Source organism: Scyliorhinus canicula, chromosome 3 (genome assembly GCF_902713615.1).
Source record: "Scyliorhinus canicula chromosome 3, sScyCan1.1, whole genome shotgun sequence".
NCBI lineage: Eukaryota > Metazoa > Chordata > Chondrichthyes > Carcharhiniformes > Scyliorhinidae > Scyliorhinus > Scyliorhinus canicula.
The window spans coordinates 215,508,866-215,524,136 of record NC_052148.1 but is presented as its reverse complement, the minus strand read 5'-3'; the positions used below and the strand labels follow the sequence as shown (position 1 = coordinate 215,524,136).

Here is a 15,271-nt window from a genome sequence, read left to right as displayed (position 1 = left end):
TTTATTCCAATTGGACAAAAGTGACAAGCTATAGGACTGGGTTTCAGAACAGGGAGCAATTTTCGGTTTCTTTCGTGCAGTCGTTCTCAAACTGACTTTTGAGGGCTCCGTACAAACTTTCCATGGCATCCACAAAATAATGTGATAGTGCCAGCCAGAAAGTGGAAGTGAGGTACAGCTACCGCATGTGCAGTTCATGTAGCAGTAATCCCCAAAGTGCAGGGAATTATTCATTATCCTCATAGCCATACAGACTCCCCCACTCAAAGACATTCTCTTGCATAAGAAAGGGATGAGTATGCAGAGATTTGAGAAGAACAGAATTAATAATAATAATCTTTATTGTCACAAGTAGGCTTACGTTAACACTGCAATAAAGTTACTGTGAAAAACCCCAGTTGCCACATTCCGGCACCTGTTCGAGTACACAGAGAGAGAATTCAGAATATCCAATTCACCTAACAGCACATCCTTCGGGACTTGTGGGAGGAAACCGGAGCACCTGGAGGAAACCCACGAAGACACTGGGAGAACGTGCAGTCTCCACACAGACAGTGACCCAAGCCGGGAATCGAACCTGGGACCCTGGAGATGTGAAGCAACAGTGCTACCCACTGTGAATTACATACAAAAGTTTTGATTTACCTGGGAATTGCTGTGACTCCTTTATTATTGGTCTCGATGATATTTTAAAAACTGAAATATTGTTTAAATGTGGAGTTAAGAAAAAGCCATCACAATATACAAACCAAATGCTTTCAATACTGCATTCTTTGTATAGACAACAATGACATTGCTAACTTGTTTTTAGATAAGAAAAATGCAACCTCAAGAACAAGACAATAAAGATTAGATTTTAATTCAATGTATTCCTAGTACAGTAGATGGTTATTCCTCATCATACTTAACATTTGTAGGTACCTGCAATTGATATTCAAGCACTGGTATTTCCTCATGATCTGTTGGTCCAAATTGACGACGCACTGCAGAATAGCGAATAGCAATTGTCAAGCATAACTTAAGATACACGATTGCTAGTCCTGTGATTGTCACTCTACCAATCGATAGTGCTCCAAGAGAAGCAACAAATTGACGATTAGGATCCTAACAAGGAATAAAAATATATAATTGTAACAGCGACAAGTACCATTTTCTACACTGTAAGAATTGAAAATTGCCTTTGATTACTCTTTGTGAATGCAGCAAGCGTGTTTCTAACTAAAATGTCTTTATAAAGCACAATCTCAAATGCCTATGGTGACCCTTTTATTCTTCAGAAGGCACTGAAAAGTGGTTTTCAGAGGAATACCTCCAGCTGGAAATCAACATAATCTATAGGTGCTGCAGCCTTACAGTCACTGACACGTTCAACATTCAAATGTTTTCATTAGAACGACGGAGTTTAAGGGGCGGCCTGATAGAGGTCTACAAGATTATGAGAGGCATGGATAGAGTGGATGGGCAGGCACTCCTTCTTAGGGTGGAGGGGTCAGTCACTAGGGGGCATAGGTTTAACGTTCGTCAGGGCATAATTTAGAGATTTGCAAGTCAGGTTTTATTACAAAGGTGGTGAATGCCTGAAACACGCTGCCAGGGGAGGTTGTGGAAGCAGATACATTAATGGTGTTCAAAACGCATCTCGACAAATACATGGGTAGGATGGGTATAGAGGGATACGGCACTCGGAAGAGCTAAGGGCTTTGGCAAAGAGTGGTATCATGACCTGTACAGGCTTGGAGGGCCGAAGGGCCTGTTCCTGTGCTGTGTTGCTCGTTCTGGGTAAGTGTGCTTAACACTCAATTTGGCTCTGTTTCGTTCCTTAGCTTTGGAGTCGCCAGGTATCGTTAAGATACTGCCACAAGTTTTAAATTGAAGTTCAAAGCAATAAATCCATACACCAGTTAGTAAGTTCAAACAAGACACGTTTATTATATTACAGTAATCTACTAATCATGCATATAAAATTATAAGACTAGGCTAATCCTACCACTAATAGGCCAAATACTTATCTGGATAAGGGGACTGCTGGATCAGGGAACAACGGCCTCTAGCTTTGTCCTGGGTCCACAGGCTTCCAGTAGTTATGGACTAATGGGGGTCAGGAGTGTCTACTCTCGTGGCGTGCGTTGTATGACACTTACGTGTTGGCGGCTACTGTCCAGGCCTCTCCTCCTCAAGGTTCTTCTGCTGCAACGGTGTTCTGCTGGGAGGGCTGGCTGGTCAAGGAGAGGCTGGCAGAGAGAGAGCTGTGGTCGCAGTCTCTGTCTTATACCTCTCTCAGCGTCTGGGCGGACCCTCTATACACTCGCAATCGATTGGGTCTCTTCCTAATCGATTGATTTGAATTCCCCAATAACGGGGCAATCCCTCGATCATTGGGCGGTTCTTGGGACTTATTGTTTTGGACTTCCTTTGGCGCCGAGAAGTCTGGCCTTCCATTTAATGTATCGATTTGTGTTAACTTGTTTCCATTGTACCTGGGAATCGCCCGGTATCGCCTCATTAGTATGCTAACTTGTTTTCTTTCACAGTGCTGTCTGGTTTCTGCAGCATTCAGAACTGGTTTCTGCAGTAGTCAGAATACACAAGCGCTTTGCAAGCTGCTTGCTTTTGCAACATGTCCATTTTCCCTGCATTCCTTGCAATCTTTCATTTTGTGTTGGGCAGTGGTCACCCCAGGTGGCTACACTCCCTCCTTGTGATCCTCATGAGAAATCATGAAGGATCACCCAAGTTCGGTGTTTTTGTGTTCCCTGATCTCAGCAAGTCCCATGGCCTCTACACTTTCCTCAATTATGGCACAAAATTTTTATCTAACAGTCTCTGGTTGGCGCTATGTCAAAGGGGACATGCATTACTAGGGAACCTCTAACTTTCCTTTGTAAACTACACTCCCTTACACATTTAAACATTCTAACTTCCTATCCTTAAAACATTATCATTACATTCCATTTCTGGCTCGGCAGTCGAACTCAGAACATCACAATACATCAGAAAAGGTCTTTATTTACAACAGCAACTTGAAAATTAAATCATTCATTACACATCAAGGGGTTGGGGGGACTGGTGGAAGCCGAAAATTGGGGATTGTACTCTGTATATGGTCGAGGCGCAAGAGCGGGAGGCTCTCCTTCTCCATTTTCTTAACCTGAGTGTCTGTACTACGATGCAGAGAACTGCTATCGCCAAAAGTGATTCTACAACATATGATAGGGAGTACCAATTCATAAATTTTGTGCACCAGTTCTGGTCATCGCTGTTCATTACTGGGCTTTGAGTAGTCGTTGTTTGGGAAACTTTAACGGCGGGGGTCATAGGGGAAAAAGGGTTTGCGTCCGCGCGCAAAAATACAAAAACAATAACTAAAAACATATAGGTCTTCATCACGGTCTTCTTTCTTCTCTTCCTTCAGTCCTTTTGTATTGCTGATCTTGCTCTGATCCCTCCTTCGAACGTCTGAAAGCTATGGGATCAAGCATAGTATCTGTCAATGATCCGTTTAATACCTTTAATGTTAGTGTATCTGTCCTCTTATTCCAATTGTCCCTTAAATGAATGGTCAAGTCACACTCTGTGACTCCCCTCATTCTTTTTTCAAAAGCAAATTTAGGACCAGACGTACACTTAACAACTGTGCCACTGCGAGCCGTCTCGCAGGTTTTGCGATTTACCATCCCAATGTTCCTGGATGTAAATAGCATAAGGAATGGCAGCCGAAGGGCTACCTCAAACAAAAAATGAAACCAAACTTTAGAAATGAGATATCCGAATGAGTTGCGTATGGGCCGCGACGGGTAAGATTTGAATGGAGTCCCCGGGTAGGGCGTGCTGTGCTGTACCCGAGCTTAGCTGACCAGAGGGGGGTCCTCGGACAGGGCGGGTCCTCAAAGTCGTTTCTCCACTGCCTGAGCGACCAAGAATGAATGGGCATGAATGTGTTCATCGTGGATATGCAGCCTCTATTCCCAGAATAGAGGGGCACCTAAAAAAGGAGGAGCCAAGATGCTCCTAGTGGGGAGAAGGGTGAAGCCTTAAGTTGGGCTCCAGGCATTGCAGCTGAGACAAGTTCTCAGAGATATCTGCGGACAAACTTAACGTGCATGTGAGGTGGTCACAAGCTTTTCAGCTGAAAACCGAGTGGCCAATCTCCAAAAACAAACATTTAACAAACAAACAAACAAACATCTCCAACATGCGTGCAGATTCCATCAGAAAGGACACCGTTTATCTCTCAAGCGGTTCCTCTTTTTACATCATCTGGACACCTCAATTCTCTTCATTCTCTGCGAACAGGGTCGCAAAGGGGTTGCCGTGTCGGGAGTCAGACTCAGAGTCATCCTCTTCTCCCGGATCCCATACCCTTGTATGGATCAGGCATGCAATTTTAGCGTTTTGTGACCGGGGGTCACTCTCGTCATTTCGGACAAGTCTACAAGAATTGTCCCTGTGCCAAATCGTGGGGTCGAAATTTGTATGAACGTCGTCGGGGTCGTCATAGTTGGGCGGTGGGGCTGGGTGTGGGTCTGGTATTTTAATATAAGTGATCTCTAAATCACTGTAGTTGGGGTTGTAGTTGGGTTGTTGTATCAGGGCAGTAGAGAGGCGTGCTGTGGCTGTCGTCAAAGTCACAGTCGCTGTCTCTGCTGTGGCAGCTTGTGGGCGTTTCGGGGTGTGGTATGAAGTCAATGGGCGGAGTCGAGGTCGAGTCCGATGAGGAACTGGTCTGTGAGGGGGAGGGTAGAAATGTGTCTCTTGTGGGCGGAGCGAGGTGTTCTGCTGCGTCTAGCAGGACATGGTGTGAGTGGTTGGACTGTGTTCCATATGCCTTTAACTGGTTAATATGGAACCACGCAGTTGTACCGTTGGGGTACTTTATCTTGTATACTGACGGGCTGATTTTATCTGAAATTGAGTATGGGCCGGAAAATCTTGGGGCCAAAAACGTGCTGGGGTTATACACAGATAACATTATCTGTTGGCCAACCTGAAATTCTGTGGTATGGACAGTCCTGTTGAAACAAGCCTTGCTCTGTTTCCGTTTCTTACCCAATTTTACTGCGGCAGCTAACTGAGCCGACCTTACAGTTTCAACTAATTGTTTTACTGCTGTCTCGTGTGTGAGGGCCGTCACTTCTGGGCTGGTCATGTCGAGTCCTAAAAGGAATTCAGATCCTTTCATAGGGAGTCCGGTCAAGAGTGTGTGTGGGGTGAAACCTGTTGATGCTGAAACAGTGTTTCGTATAAACATAAGTGCGAATGGGAGCACTGAATCCCAAGTTGAATTGTTCTCCTGTACCATCTTTCTAAGGGTCGATTTTAGAGTCCGATTCATGCGTTCCACTATTCCGCTTGTCTGGGGGTGATACGCAATGTGGAAATTTTGTTTAATGCCAAATATGGTCAGGACGTTCTTCATGATCCGTCCTGTAAAATGAGATCCCTGGTCTGATTCAATACTTCTGGGGAGTCCCCATCTAGTAAAGATGTGGTGCGTTAGGATCTTTGCAGCTGTCTTTGCTGTGTTTGTACGAGATGGGAATGCCTCTACCCATTTCGTAAACGTGTCTATGACCACCAGAACATATTTATAGTCATTCCTACAAGGGGGCAATGGACCTATAAAATCGATCTGGAGGTTAGTCCAGGGGCCATTAAGGGGGCGAGTGTGGCTGAGTTGTGCCTTCTTTGAATACCTCTTCAGGTTATTCTGTGCACAAATCAAACAGTTCTCAATGTAGTGCGTTACATCGTCTCTTAAATTGGGCCACCAACAGAGCTGCCTAAGGTGGGCTGTGGTAGGGTCGATCCCTTGGTGTCCATGACCATCATGGAAAAAGGCAATCATTTGATTCCTGTCTTTCTCAGGAACCACATACAACTTGTCTTTGATAATCACACCCTCATGTGTGGTCAAAGCATGTTTGAATTTGTCGTACTGGGCCACAAAGTTTCCTTTTAAATTCTCCCGGAGATTTGCGTCCTGCCTCTGTGCCTGTAGTAAATCCTCTATGTCTGTCTGTGAGACCTGAACGGAACTCACAGGGACGCTAGCTGGTGTGCTAGCTGGGGGTGTCCAAAAATGACCTCGCCTGGAACCTGCTTTAGCCAGTGCGTCGGCTTTCACATTTCCAGGGGGGAATGATAGATGGTGGCTTCTAACTTTAATAATGCCATACGTCCTATCCTTTGCCTTCTCTAGGATATGGCGGAGTAATGGGGCTGATGGAAGGGGCTTTCCGTCCGCGGAGACAAAACCTCTTGTCCTCCACAGGGGTAGAAAATCTGTGAGGCTGTTACAGACATATAAACTATCCGAATATATATCTGCTGGGCTGGGGAACGAATCTGGGTGGTCCACTATGTATGCTATAGCCACGAGCTCTGCTGCCTGCACGCCTAAGTGACCGGGTAACTTTAATGCTAACTCCTCTAGTGCGCGTCCCTGCGCATCTTCCACATAAATTCCGCATCCAGTGATGCGTTCGCCATCTAAAACAGTGGATGAACCATCCACACAAATCTTCAAGGGGGCACACGTGTCTGTGTGCTGGGGGCCCTGGCTTGAATTCCCTATCTTCCTGGGGGACGTCTTAGCAATGAAGGGCCCTGTGTTGTGGAGGGGGGCTACTACTTCGCAATCATGGGGTTGTCTTGTGTATTGGAGGTTGTCTGCTAAAAATGTGTGTGTCCTGGTCCGTTTAACTGTTATGTCCCGTCCCTGTAACAGAAGTGTCCATCTAGCTGCTCTTATCACTGAACCGTCCTTCAGTCATCCGTCTAAAAGTAACTGTGTGGGGGTGTGTTCGGTCAAAATGGTGATGGGGTTGAGTCCGGTAATGTAAGAAAAGTATTGTACTGCCCAGAATACCGCGAGCAGGTGCCTTTCGCAGGCTGAAAATCCTTGCTCTACTGGGTCTAACAGTCTGGAGGCATAAGCCACTGGTCATAGCTGCTCGTGCCGTTCCTGAAGGAGCACGACCGAGAGGGTCAGATCTGTGCTTGCTACCTCAATTGCATAGGGGGAGAGCAGGTCTGGAACTTGTAGTGCAGGTGCTGCGCTAAGGGCTTTCTATAAATCTCCAAAGCCTCTGGATGCTGTGGAAGCCATTCCTAAGGGGCTCCTTTCTTAAGGAGGTCAGATAGTGGGGCTGCCTTGGTCGCAAAACCATTGATATGGTTCCGACAATACCCAACCAGTCCTAAAAATGACCGGAGGGCTGAAACACTTTGGGGAAGGGGCAATTTGACGATCGAGTCAATTCTTTTGAACTCGATCTCACGTTTGCCGTGCGTGATGACTGTACCCAAATACATCACTTTATTCTCCAATATTTGGGCCTTTCTGGGGTTAACTTTACATCCGATTGAGTTCAGAAGTTCCAGGAGTTCAGACAGCAGCGTGATGTGCTCTGCCTTGGTGTCTGTCTGCAGTAATAGGTCGTCCACATACTGTACCAGACATTCGGGTCGGGAAAATTTTGCTAGTCCATTTGCCAGCTGTCGGTTGAAAATGGAGGGGGAATTGTGGAATCCTTGTGGGAGGCATGTCCATGTGTACTGCTGACCTTTAAATGTGAATTTGTACTGGCACGCCTTTGCCAATGGGATTGACCAAAAGCCGTTGCTAATGTCCAATACCGTGAAATATTTGGAGTGGAGTCCCTGCTTGAGCATGGTCTCGGGACTTGTTGCTACCGTGGGGGCTACTGCTGGGGTAACTTTGTTGAGTTCCCGATAATCAATGGTCTGACGCCATGATCCGTCGGGCTTCTTCACTGGCCAAATATGGGCATTATTAGTCGAGGCTACTGTCCTAAGTACACCCTGCTCGAATGAGCTCTCTATAACTTTTCCAATTTCTCCCTCTGCTTCGAGGGGAAATCTGTACTGTCTCTGTGGTCTCGGGTCAGGTCCTGTAATTTGAACTTGTCCAGTCATTCTGCCGCAGTCGTGCCGGTGACTGGCAAATGCTGTCCTGTGCTTGTTCAATACTGCCCTAACCTGTTTGTCCGTGCTAAGCATGGTCGGGTCAAAACAATAGTCGCCTACTGCGCTAATCCTGTTTGCGTACTCTCCTTCTGTGAGCGTTACGGGTGCTCTGTCTGATTTCGCCATTCGCCAGACACACTGATTTACTGGGTCGAACGACAGGCTGTGGGCATTCATAAAGTCAATGCCCAGTATGTGTTCTGCTGTGCGGAGCAGATTAACTAAAACAACGGGGTGTCTGGTGGAGATATTCTCTAGTTGGATGGGTACAGGGGCTGTAATGTGTCCCTGCTGTGAGTGACCTGTAAAGCCGCTGAGGGTTATTGTGGCTGTAGTGGGCCACGTGTCTGCCTGTGGTGTACTGGAGGAATTAATGGTCGTGCGGGACCCTCCTGTGTCCCAGAGTAATTCTATGGGCTTTCCCTGAATTTTCGCCGTGACCACCGGTCGTCCGGATGTGTACCAGAGGGTGTCACAGACCCAAGTTGGGGAGCCCGAACACCGTCAGTCCGTTCCGTCCACATTGGTCTGTCCTGACTGCATCCCTATACTATGGATAGGCTTCGCTTTGTTCTTGTTCAGAGTGCCTGTCTGCTGGCCTCTCTGAGATTTCTGCGGGGCGTTGCATTCCCTCGCAAAATGCCCTAACTGTCCGCAGTTAAAACATTCCTGCGACTTCTGTGGGGGGCTGTTCTTTCCCTCATTTACCCATGCAGGGTTTTGGTGTGCTCTCACTGCCTGAATATCTGCTGCAGCCTGAGCTTCTTCGTGGTTCTTTAATGTTACATTGCCGTGGACAGATTGCTCCCAAGCGCGGGACAATCTTTTCAATAGCCATTTTTCATTATGGGACTCTTCTGAGGGGTCATAATTGGAGCAGACATTCTGTCCTGCATCTGTGGCGTGGGAGATGATAGTGCAGGTCCATTTAACCATGTTATCTCGGGTCAAATGTGCGCGGTCTAAATCACCGAAAACTGCAGTCAAGTGAATCCACAGCCTTCCTGCGAATGCGGTGGGGTGCTCGGTCCTTTTCTGCCTACACTTATTTAGGCCTTCGACTGGGACTCCTCTGTTGTACCCTATTGCGTCTAAAATAGCTGTATGCATCTCTTCGAGGGTGCCTCCTCCAATGTTCTGTGGGTCGGGGAGGGCTGCTACAAATGATGAGTCTAAACTCAAAACTGTGAGCTGAACCAGCTCTCGCTCATCCAGGCCGTACATGGTCGTCTGTTGTTTCACTCGTGCAAAGAATTGGTGGGGGTCTGCAGTGGGGAGGAACGGGGTGATTTTCTCACACGCGTCCCTTAGTTGTGTCACGGTTAAGGGGTTGGTGTATGCGATCTCGGGTGCGCCTTCTGCGGTTGCGTTTCGTTGGGTCGTGACTGGGTTCACTGGTGCGGGTGCTATCTGATCTGTGGGGGGTTGGGGCGCTTTCCTTTTCTGCTGCGCTGCTAGCGCACATGTTCCCTGAACATATCGCTGCGCTGTCTCACTTAATTCCTGCCGATCTGGGGCATTTTCTTCTTCTAATTGTGTTCCAAAGGTCTCTTGGAAGCCATTCTACACAGAAAGCAGAGATTGCAGCTCCGCGATCTGCTTCCTACATTTGGCGTGGTCTACGGTGCTTTGCCTTTGCTCAGTAGTGGCAGCGTGGAGTGCCCTTAAAGCTGCCTTTAGGTCGCTGCACTGCTTTTTCAGTGTCTCTACCTGTTTTTCTGCTTCTTCTCTTATCAAGACTGCATGCTGCACATCTTGATAGGCTTTTTCGTACTGAACTTGAGAACTGCTCACATGGGCTAGACAAGACTGATGTGCCCTCTTGGCATCATCCACCTCTCTATCCTTATCTGCCAGTCGTTGCCGTAATCCTAAATTCTCCTTTTCGATGTCCCTGACATCCACTTTGCTCATTCTGTTTTTCTCCTCTAACTCTGCTCAGAGCGTCCTGACGACCTCCTCTGTGCCTCGCAATTGTGCCAAGCAGGACACAATTGCCATCGGCTTATGTGCTTTACCTAAACTCATCTTGTGAATTTCAGATAGGTTCTCCCACCAAGTATGTCCTATACTCCCTAGACCTGTCTCCTCATTCACACAAAACTCATTCCAAAGGGGCCATCCATTCCCTTTGAGGTACTTCCTGAGTTCCAGCTCCCAAACGGGACACTGACCTACTCGACTGCTGTTGGTCGCTGCGACCACAAACTATTCTGGGTTCATGAGGCGTTCCATTGCCTGCATAGCCATTTCTTTTTTCTCCTATGCTCTCTTAAATTTGGAACGAGGGATAATAAGGCAATGCTATAAAATATGGGTACGGCTTTCGCTATGTTCCGAATTATAAACTCCCGACAGTTTGTCGCAACAAAAATCTCTCGCTTTTACCTTACAACCCTGTTAGTTACGCATGCAAAAACACACTTCCGAATTATGAGGATTGATTTGAACTACTTGAACACTTGTGGTTTTTTCTTTTCCCAATTGGATTTCAAATTCAAATTTCTGGGTTCTCTTGGAGTGGGGGGGGGGGCACTTCTAATCGAGTCCCGTCGGATGTCGCCACTAAATGTTGCTCGTTCTGGGTGAGTGTGCTTAACACTCAATTTGGCTGTTTCGTTCCGTAGCTTTGGAGTCGCCAGGTATCGTTAAGATACCGCCACAAGTTTCAAGTTGAAGTTCAAAGCAATAAATCCATACACCAGTTAGTAAGTTCAAACAAGACACGTTTATTATATTACAGTAATTTACTAATCATGCATATAAAACTATAAGACTAGGCTAATCCTACCACTAATACTTATCTGGATAAGGGGACTGCCGGATCAGGGAACAACGGCCTCTAGCTTTGTCCTGGGTCCGCAGGCTTCCAGTAGTTATGGACCAAGGGGGTCAGGAGTGTCTATTCCCGTAGCGTGCGTTGTATGACACTTACGTGTTGGCGGCTACTGTCCAGGCCTCTCCTCCTCAAGGTTCTTCTGCTGCAACGGTGTTCTGCTGGGAGGGCTGGCTGGTCAAGGAGAGGCTGGCAGAGAGAGAGAGCTGGGGTCGCGGTCTCTGTCTTATACCTCTCTCAGGGTCTGGGCGGACTCTCTATACACTCGCAATCGATTGGGTCTCTTCCCAATCGATTGATTTGAATTCCCCAATAACGGGGCAGTTCCTCGATCCCTGGGTGGTTCTTGGGACTTATTGTTTTGGACTTTTTTTGGCGCCGAGAAGTCTGGCCTTCCATTTAATGTATCATAACAACATAAGAACTAGGAGCAGGAGTAGGCCATCTGGCCCCTCGAGCCTGCTCCGCCATTCAATTAGATCATGGCTGATCTTTTGTGGACTCAGCTCCACTTTCCGGCCCGAACACCAAAACCCTTAATTCCTTTATTCTTCAAAAAACTATCTATCTTTACCTTATCGATTTGTGTTAACTTGTTTCCATTGTACCTGGGAATCGCCCGGTATCGCCTCATTAGTATGCTAACTTGTTTTCTTTCACAGTGCTGTCTGGTTTCTGCAGCATTCAGAACTGGTTTCTGCAGTAGTCAGAATACACAAGCGCTTTGCAAGCTGCTTGCTTTTGCAACATGTCCATTTTCCCTGCATTCCTTGCAATCTTCCATTTTGTGTTGGGCAGTGGTCACCCCAGGTGGCTACAGCTGTATTGTTCTTTGTTTTTTAAATCAAGCAGAAATAATATCAGTTGCTAAGAAAGGCAGCAGTGCACCTTCAACAGCATAGAACTAATTGAAAGGATTAATCTATTTGGCAATGGCTTTTTCCATGCAGACTCTCAACCGATTCACCTTTCCTGATCTCATGTATGACATTCGAGGCTGTAAAAAGTATTTTGATGGGCTATATATAATCAGGGGGCACAGCAGATCCCCACACTTGATAATATGGGAACTTTTGTGTGATGTACAACAGGGCTATGGCCACCATTCTTTCTTTGTCAGCCCCTAAATGACAGTAGGAGATAATTAAATGCTGCCACAAAGCAAAGGACAATTATAAATTTTAAAGGATAGTTTTGGCTACTATATAACACCTTGAATGAAGTTACATAAGTTCCTTCGGGCATCACATCTCCAGTTCTATTTAGTAGATTTTCTCGTGGTATTCTAACATTGTGGAACACAGCAAATCTGTTAAAACAAACAGAGAATCACATTGAATTACAGTTTGTGAGGTCCTACTGGCAGCACCTTGCATGTAACTGACATCAATTGGAAATTTGTTGCATGAATGGGCAAAGTGCTCCCCCATTTACAATCATAGAATCCCTGCAGAAGGAAGAGGCCGTTTGGCCCATTGAGTCTGCACTGACACTTTGAAAGACCACCGTACCTAGACCCTGTAACCCACAGGGGGAATTTTAGCATACCAATTCACCTACCTGCACATCTTTGGACTGTGGGAGGAAACAGGAGCACCCGGGAGGAAACCCACACAGACACGAGGAGAATGCGCAATCTCCACACCGACAGCTACCCGAGGTAGGAATCGAACCCGGGTCCCTGGCACTATGATGTAGCAGTGCTAACCACTGTGCCATTGTGTGCTCCATAAAAACTGGAGATATTATGCTAGTTGCATACCATAAGGTAACTGTGCAATAACCAGAATTGACCCTTATTTATATTAGTAATTAACAGGGACTCAACATGACTCCAGGACAAACTACAAAAAATGAGGGATGGCTGGATATATGAAAGCTCCAAGTGAGAATCACTCTTTGTCAAAAGCACCCAGTCATCAAATCAGTTCTTTGTTCCGGAGCAAGCAATGTACTTTACTGAAATGAAAAATGGATGAAAATCGCTTATTGTCTCAAGTAGGCTTCAAATGAAGTTACTGTGAAAACCCCTAGTCGCCACATTCCGGCGCCAGTTCGGGGAGGCTGGTACGGGAATTGAACAGTGCTGCTGACCTGCCTTGGTCTGCTTTAAAAGCCAGCTATTTAGCCAGGTGTGCTAAACCAGCCCCTACTGGCATAACATAAGGTCCCGTCATGGGGCGGGGTTCTCTGTCCAGCGATGTCGGAATCTTGAAAGACGATTGGGTGGAGAAGTGCGTGTGAGTCAAAGACCGTGGCCGGCGCAGGGCGCCCGACGGAATGCCATGCTCCAGTACCTCAACAGCAACACGAATGCATTCTGTTCCGTATGTACAGTAAACACCATTGCCATATCATTATAGAGTCTGACCCAGTATTCTCCGGGGCGTCCGTGCTGCTCCGCCTCCGCCAGGAGAAATGGTTCACTTGTGGTTTCAAAAATCGGAAAACAGGCGCTTTGGCTGCTGAGGGAAAGAGGAGGTAGGTCATGTTCACAGAGGCACGGCCGTGGGCTGCCAGTCCTGCCGCTGGCATGGTTGGCTGGGTGGTGTGGGGGTGCATCTTCCAGGACCGAAGGGTGTAGCTGGATGTAGCGGGGGATTGACCAGGGGCTGGGCCATGGGTCAGGGTGACCAACCCCGCGGGACCGGGGTGTCCAAGCACTGACTGCCATTTCCGCGGCTTGCAAGACAGAAATCATAGAGTCTACAGTGCAGAGGGCGGCCATTCGGCACATCGAGTCTGCACCGGCTCTCGGAAAGAGCACCTTATTTAAGCCCATTCCTCCACCCCATTCCCGTAACCCGATCACAAGCGTGCCCCACCTGCCAGCAGGGCATCACGCAATCCACCCAAGGCGGACGCCCACAGTAGCTCCTACAGGAGCGCACCGGATTGAGGCGGGGGGGCGGCGCAGAGCATACCTCTGGCATGGATAGTGCTAGCCACCAGTAGCCCTGCCAGCAGGGAGGGATGCTGGGGCCAGAGGCCTCCATGGTGCTGGGCACTGACGAAGCCAGGGGTGTGGTCCAGAGGGCAAAGTGCCGGGGAAACGTCCAGGGGTGGGTGTGGGAATGGGGGAGATAGGGGGCGTGTGGGGGTAGGTCAGGACCACCGTTTAGCCATTGGACCTGGCTGGGCATGGGGGTAAGCACCAAGCTAGCGTGTCTGCCTTTCAACCCCTGAATATAATGTACTTCAGAATGGTTGCCTTCATCCTTGCCACCGCAGCCCTGGGAAATACACCGAGGCTGTACAAGCAGGAGCTGTTCAGGATGGACCGTGCAGCCATGGAGCCCCAGAGGAACAGGAGGTAGCCAATGAGGATGGAGAGCTGGCTGCCCAACAGGCTAGGAGGAGGTGGGAAGGAGGCGTTGCATCAGGTTTTGTTATTCGAGGACCTGCATGGCCTCAACAGTCGCTCGAGTGTCCCAGATAGCATGGTGCCACCCTGTTCTGCCCGCTGTCCATTGATGCGCCAGGGATGGGGGGTGTCTGAGGGGCTGCAGTGATCCGTCACCTCCTTCAGGCTGACTGGCATGGGCCCCATCACCTCCTCCTCTCTCGGATTGCCGGATGTCCCCTGGACTTCTGCGTGTGGGACGGGAGTGCGACCAGAGCGAACACTTGTGGCTCTCCTGCTACCTGGCCTTGCCTGGAGGCCTGCTCTCGCCTCGACCAGGGTCTCAATGCTCGCGGTCATGGAGCACAGGGACTGTGCCTCGGTCATTGCCCGCACACCATACCCCAGGTCTTGGACATCCTGACCCATGGATTCCATCACAGGGGCTACCCGTGTGTTGTTGGCCTGGGTAGCATGCAATGTCGGCACCGCCTCCTGCCCGTGCAGGCCGTTGGACCCTTCCAATTGCATCTGCAGATGCTGGATAATTGTTGACAGTCCCTGGCTGGTTTAGCTCACTTGGCTAAATCGCAGGCCAGCAGCATGGTTCGATTCCCGTACCAGCCTCCCCGGACAGGCGCTGGAATGTGGCGACTAGGGGCTTTTCACAGTAACTTCATTGAAGCCTACTCGTGACAATAAGCGATTTTCATTTCATGTGATCCCTTGCTCAGTGTCTGCATCTTCATTATCGATGGGACCGCCTTTTCCAGAAGCCCGAGACCTGTTGGACAGGGACCCTGGGGTCATGCCGCCATCTGACTGTCCTCCCACTCAGGGGTTCCTACCTCCACCCGATGTACCGCTGCATGTGTGTGGTGCACACCAAATAGTGTCCCAACAGAACAGGCTCTCTTCACCAATGCCCAAGGTGACCGTCTCTGGGATGGTGGAGGGCGGTGGAGACAGCTGTAATGGAAAGTCAGGGTCGTGCCTGGACTGTGCACAAGAGAATCAGGGACTCCCTTCGCTATCCCTTGCTGCCTCGTTGTTGGAATCTTCTTGGGGTTGGGGTCCGGGGCAGGGAACACCAGAAGGATTGA

General features: G+C 48.4%; 1 protein-coding gene across 3 annotated transcripts in view; it reads right to left on the bottom strand.

Moving 5' to 3' along the window:
• The window catches only part of acox3 (acyl-CoA oxidase 3, pristanoyl), a 213,150-nt gene that overhangs the window by 106,225 nt on the left and 91,654 nt on the right, over window positions 1-15,271 (bottom strand). For all 3 annotated transcript variants that reach the window (XM_038792145.1, XM_038792147.1, XM_038792146.1), the window contains 2 exons: window positions 12,038-12,134; window positions 922-1,104 (listed from right to left, as the gene is read on the bottom strand). In XM_038792145.1, coding sequence (XP_038648073.1) covers window positions 922-1,104; window positions 12,038-12,134 — 280 coding nt within the window. The remainder of the gene's footprint in view (window positions 1-921; window positions 1,105-12,037; window positions 12,135-15,271) is intronic.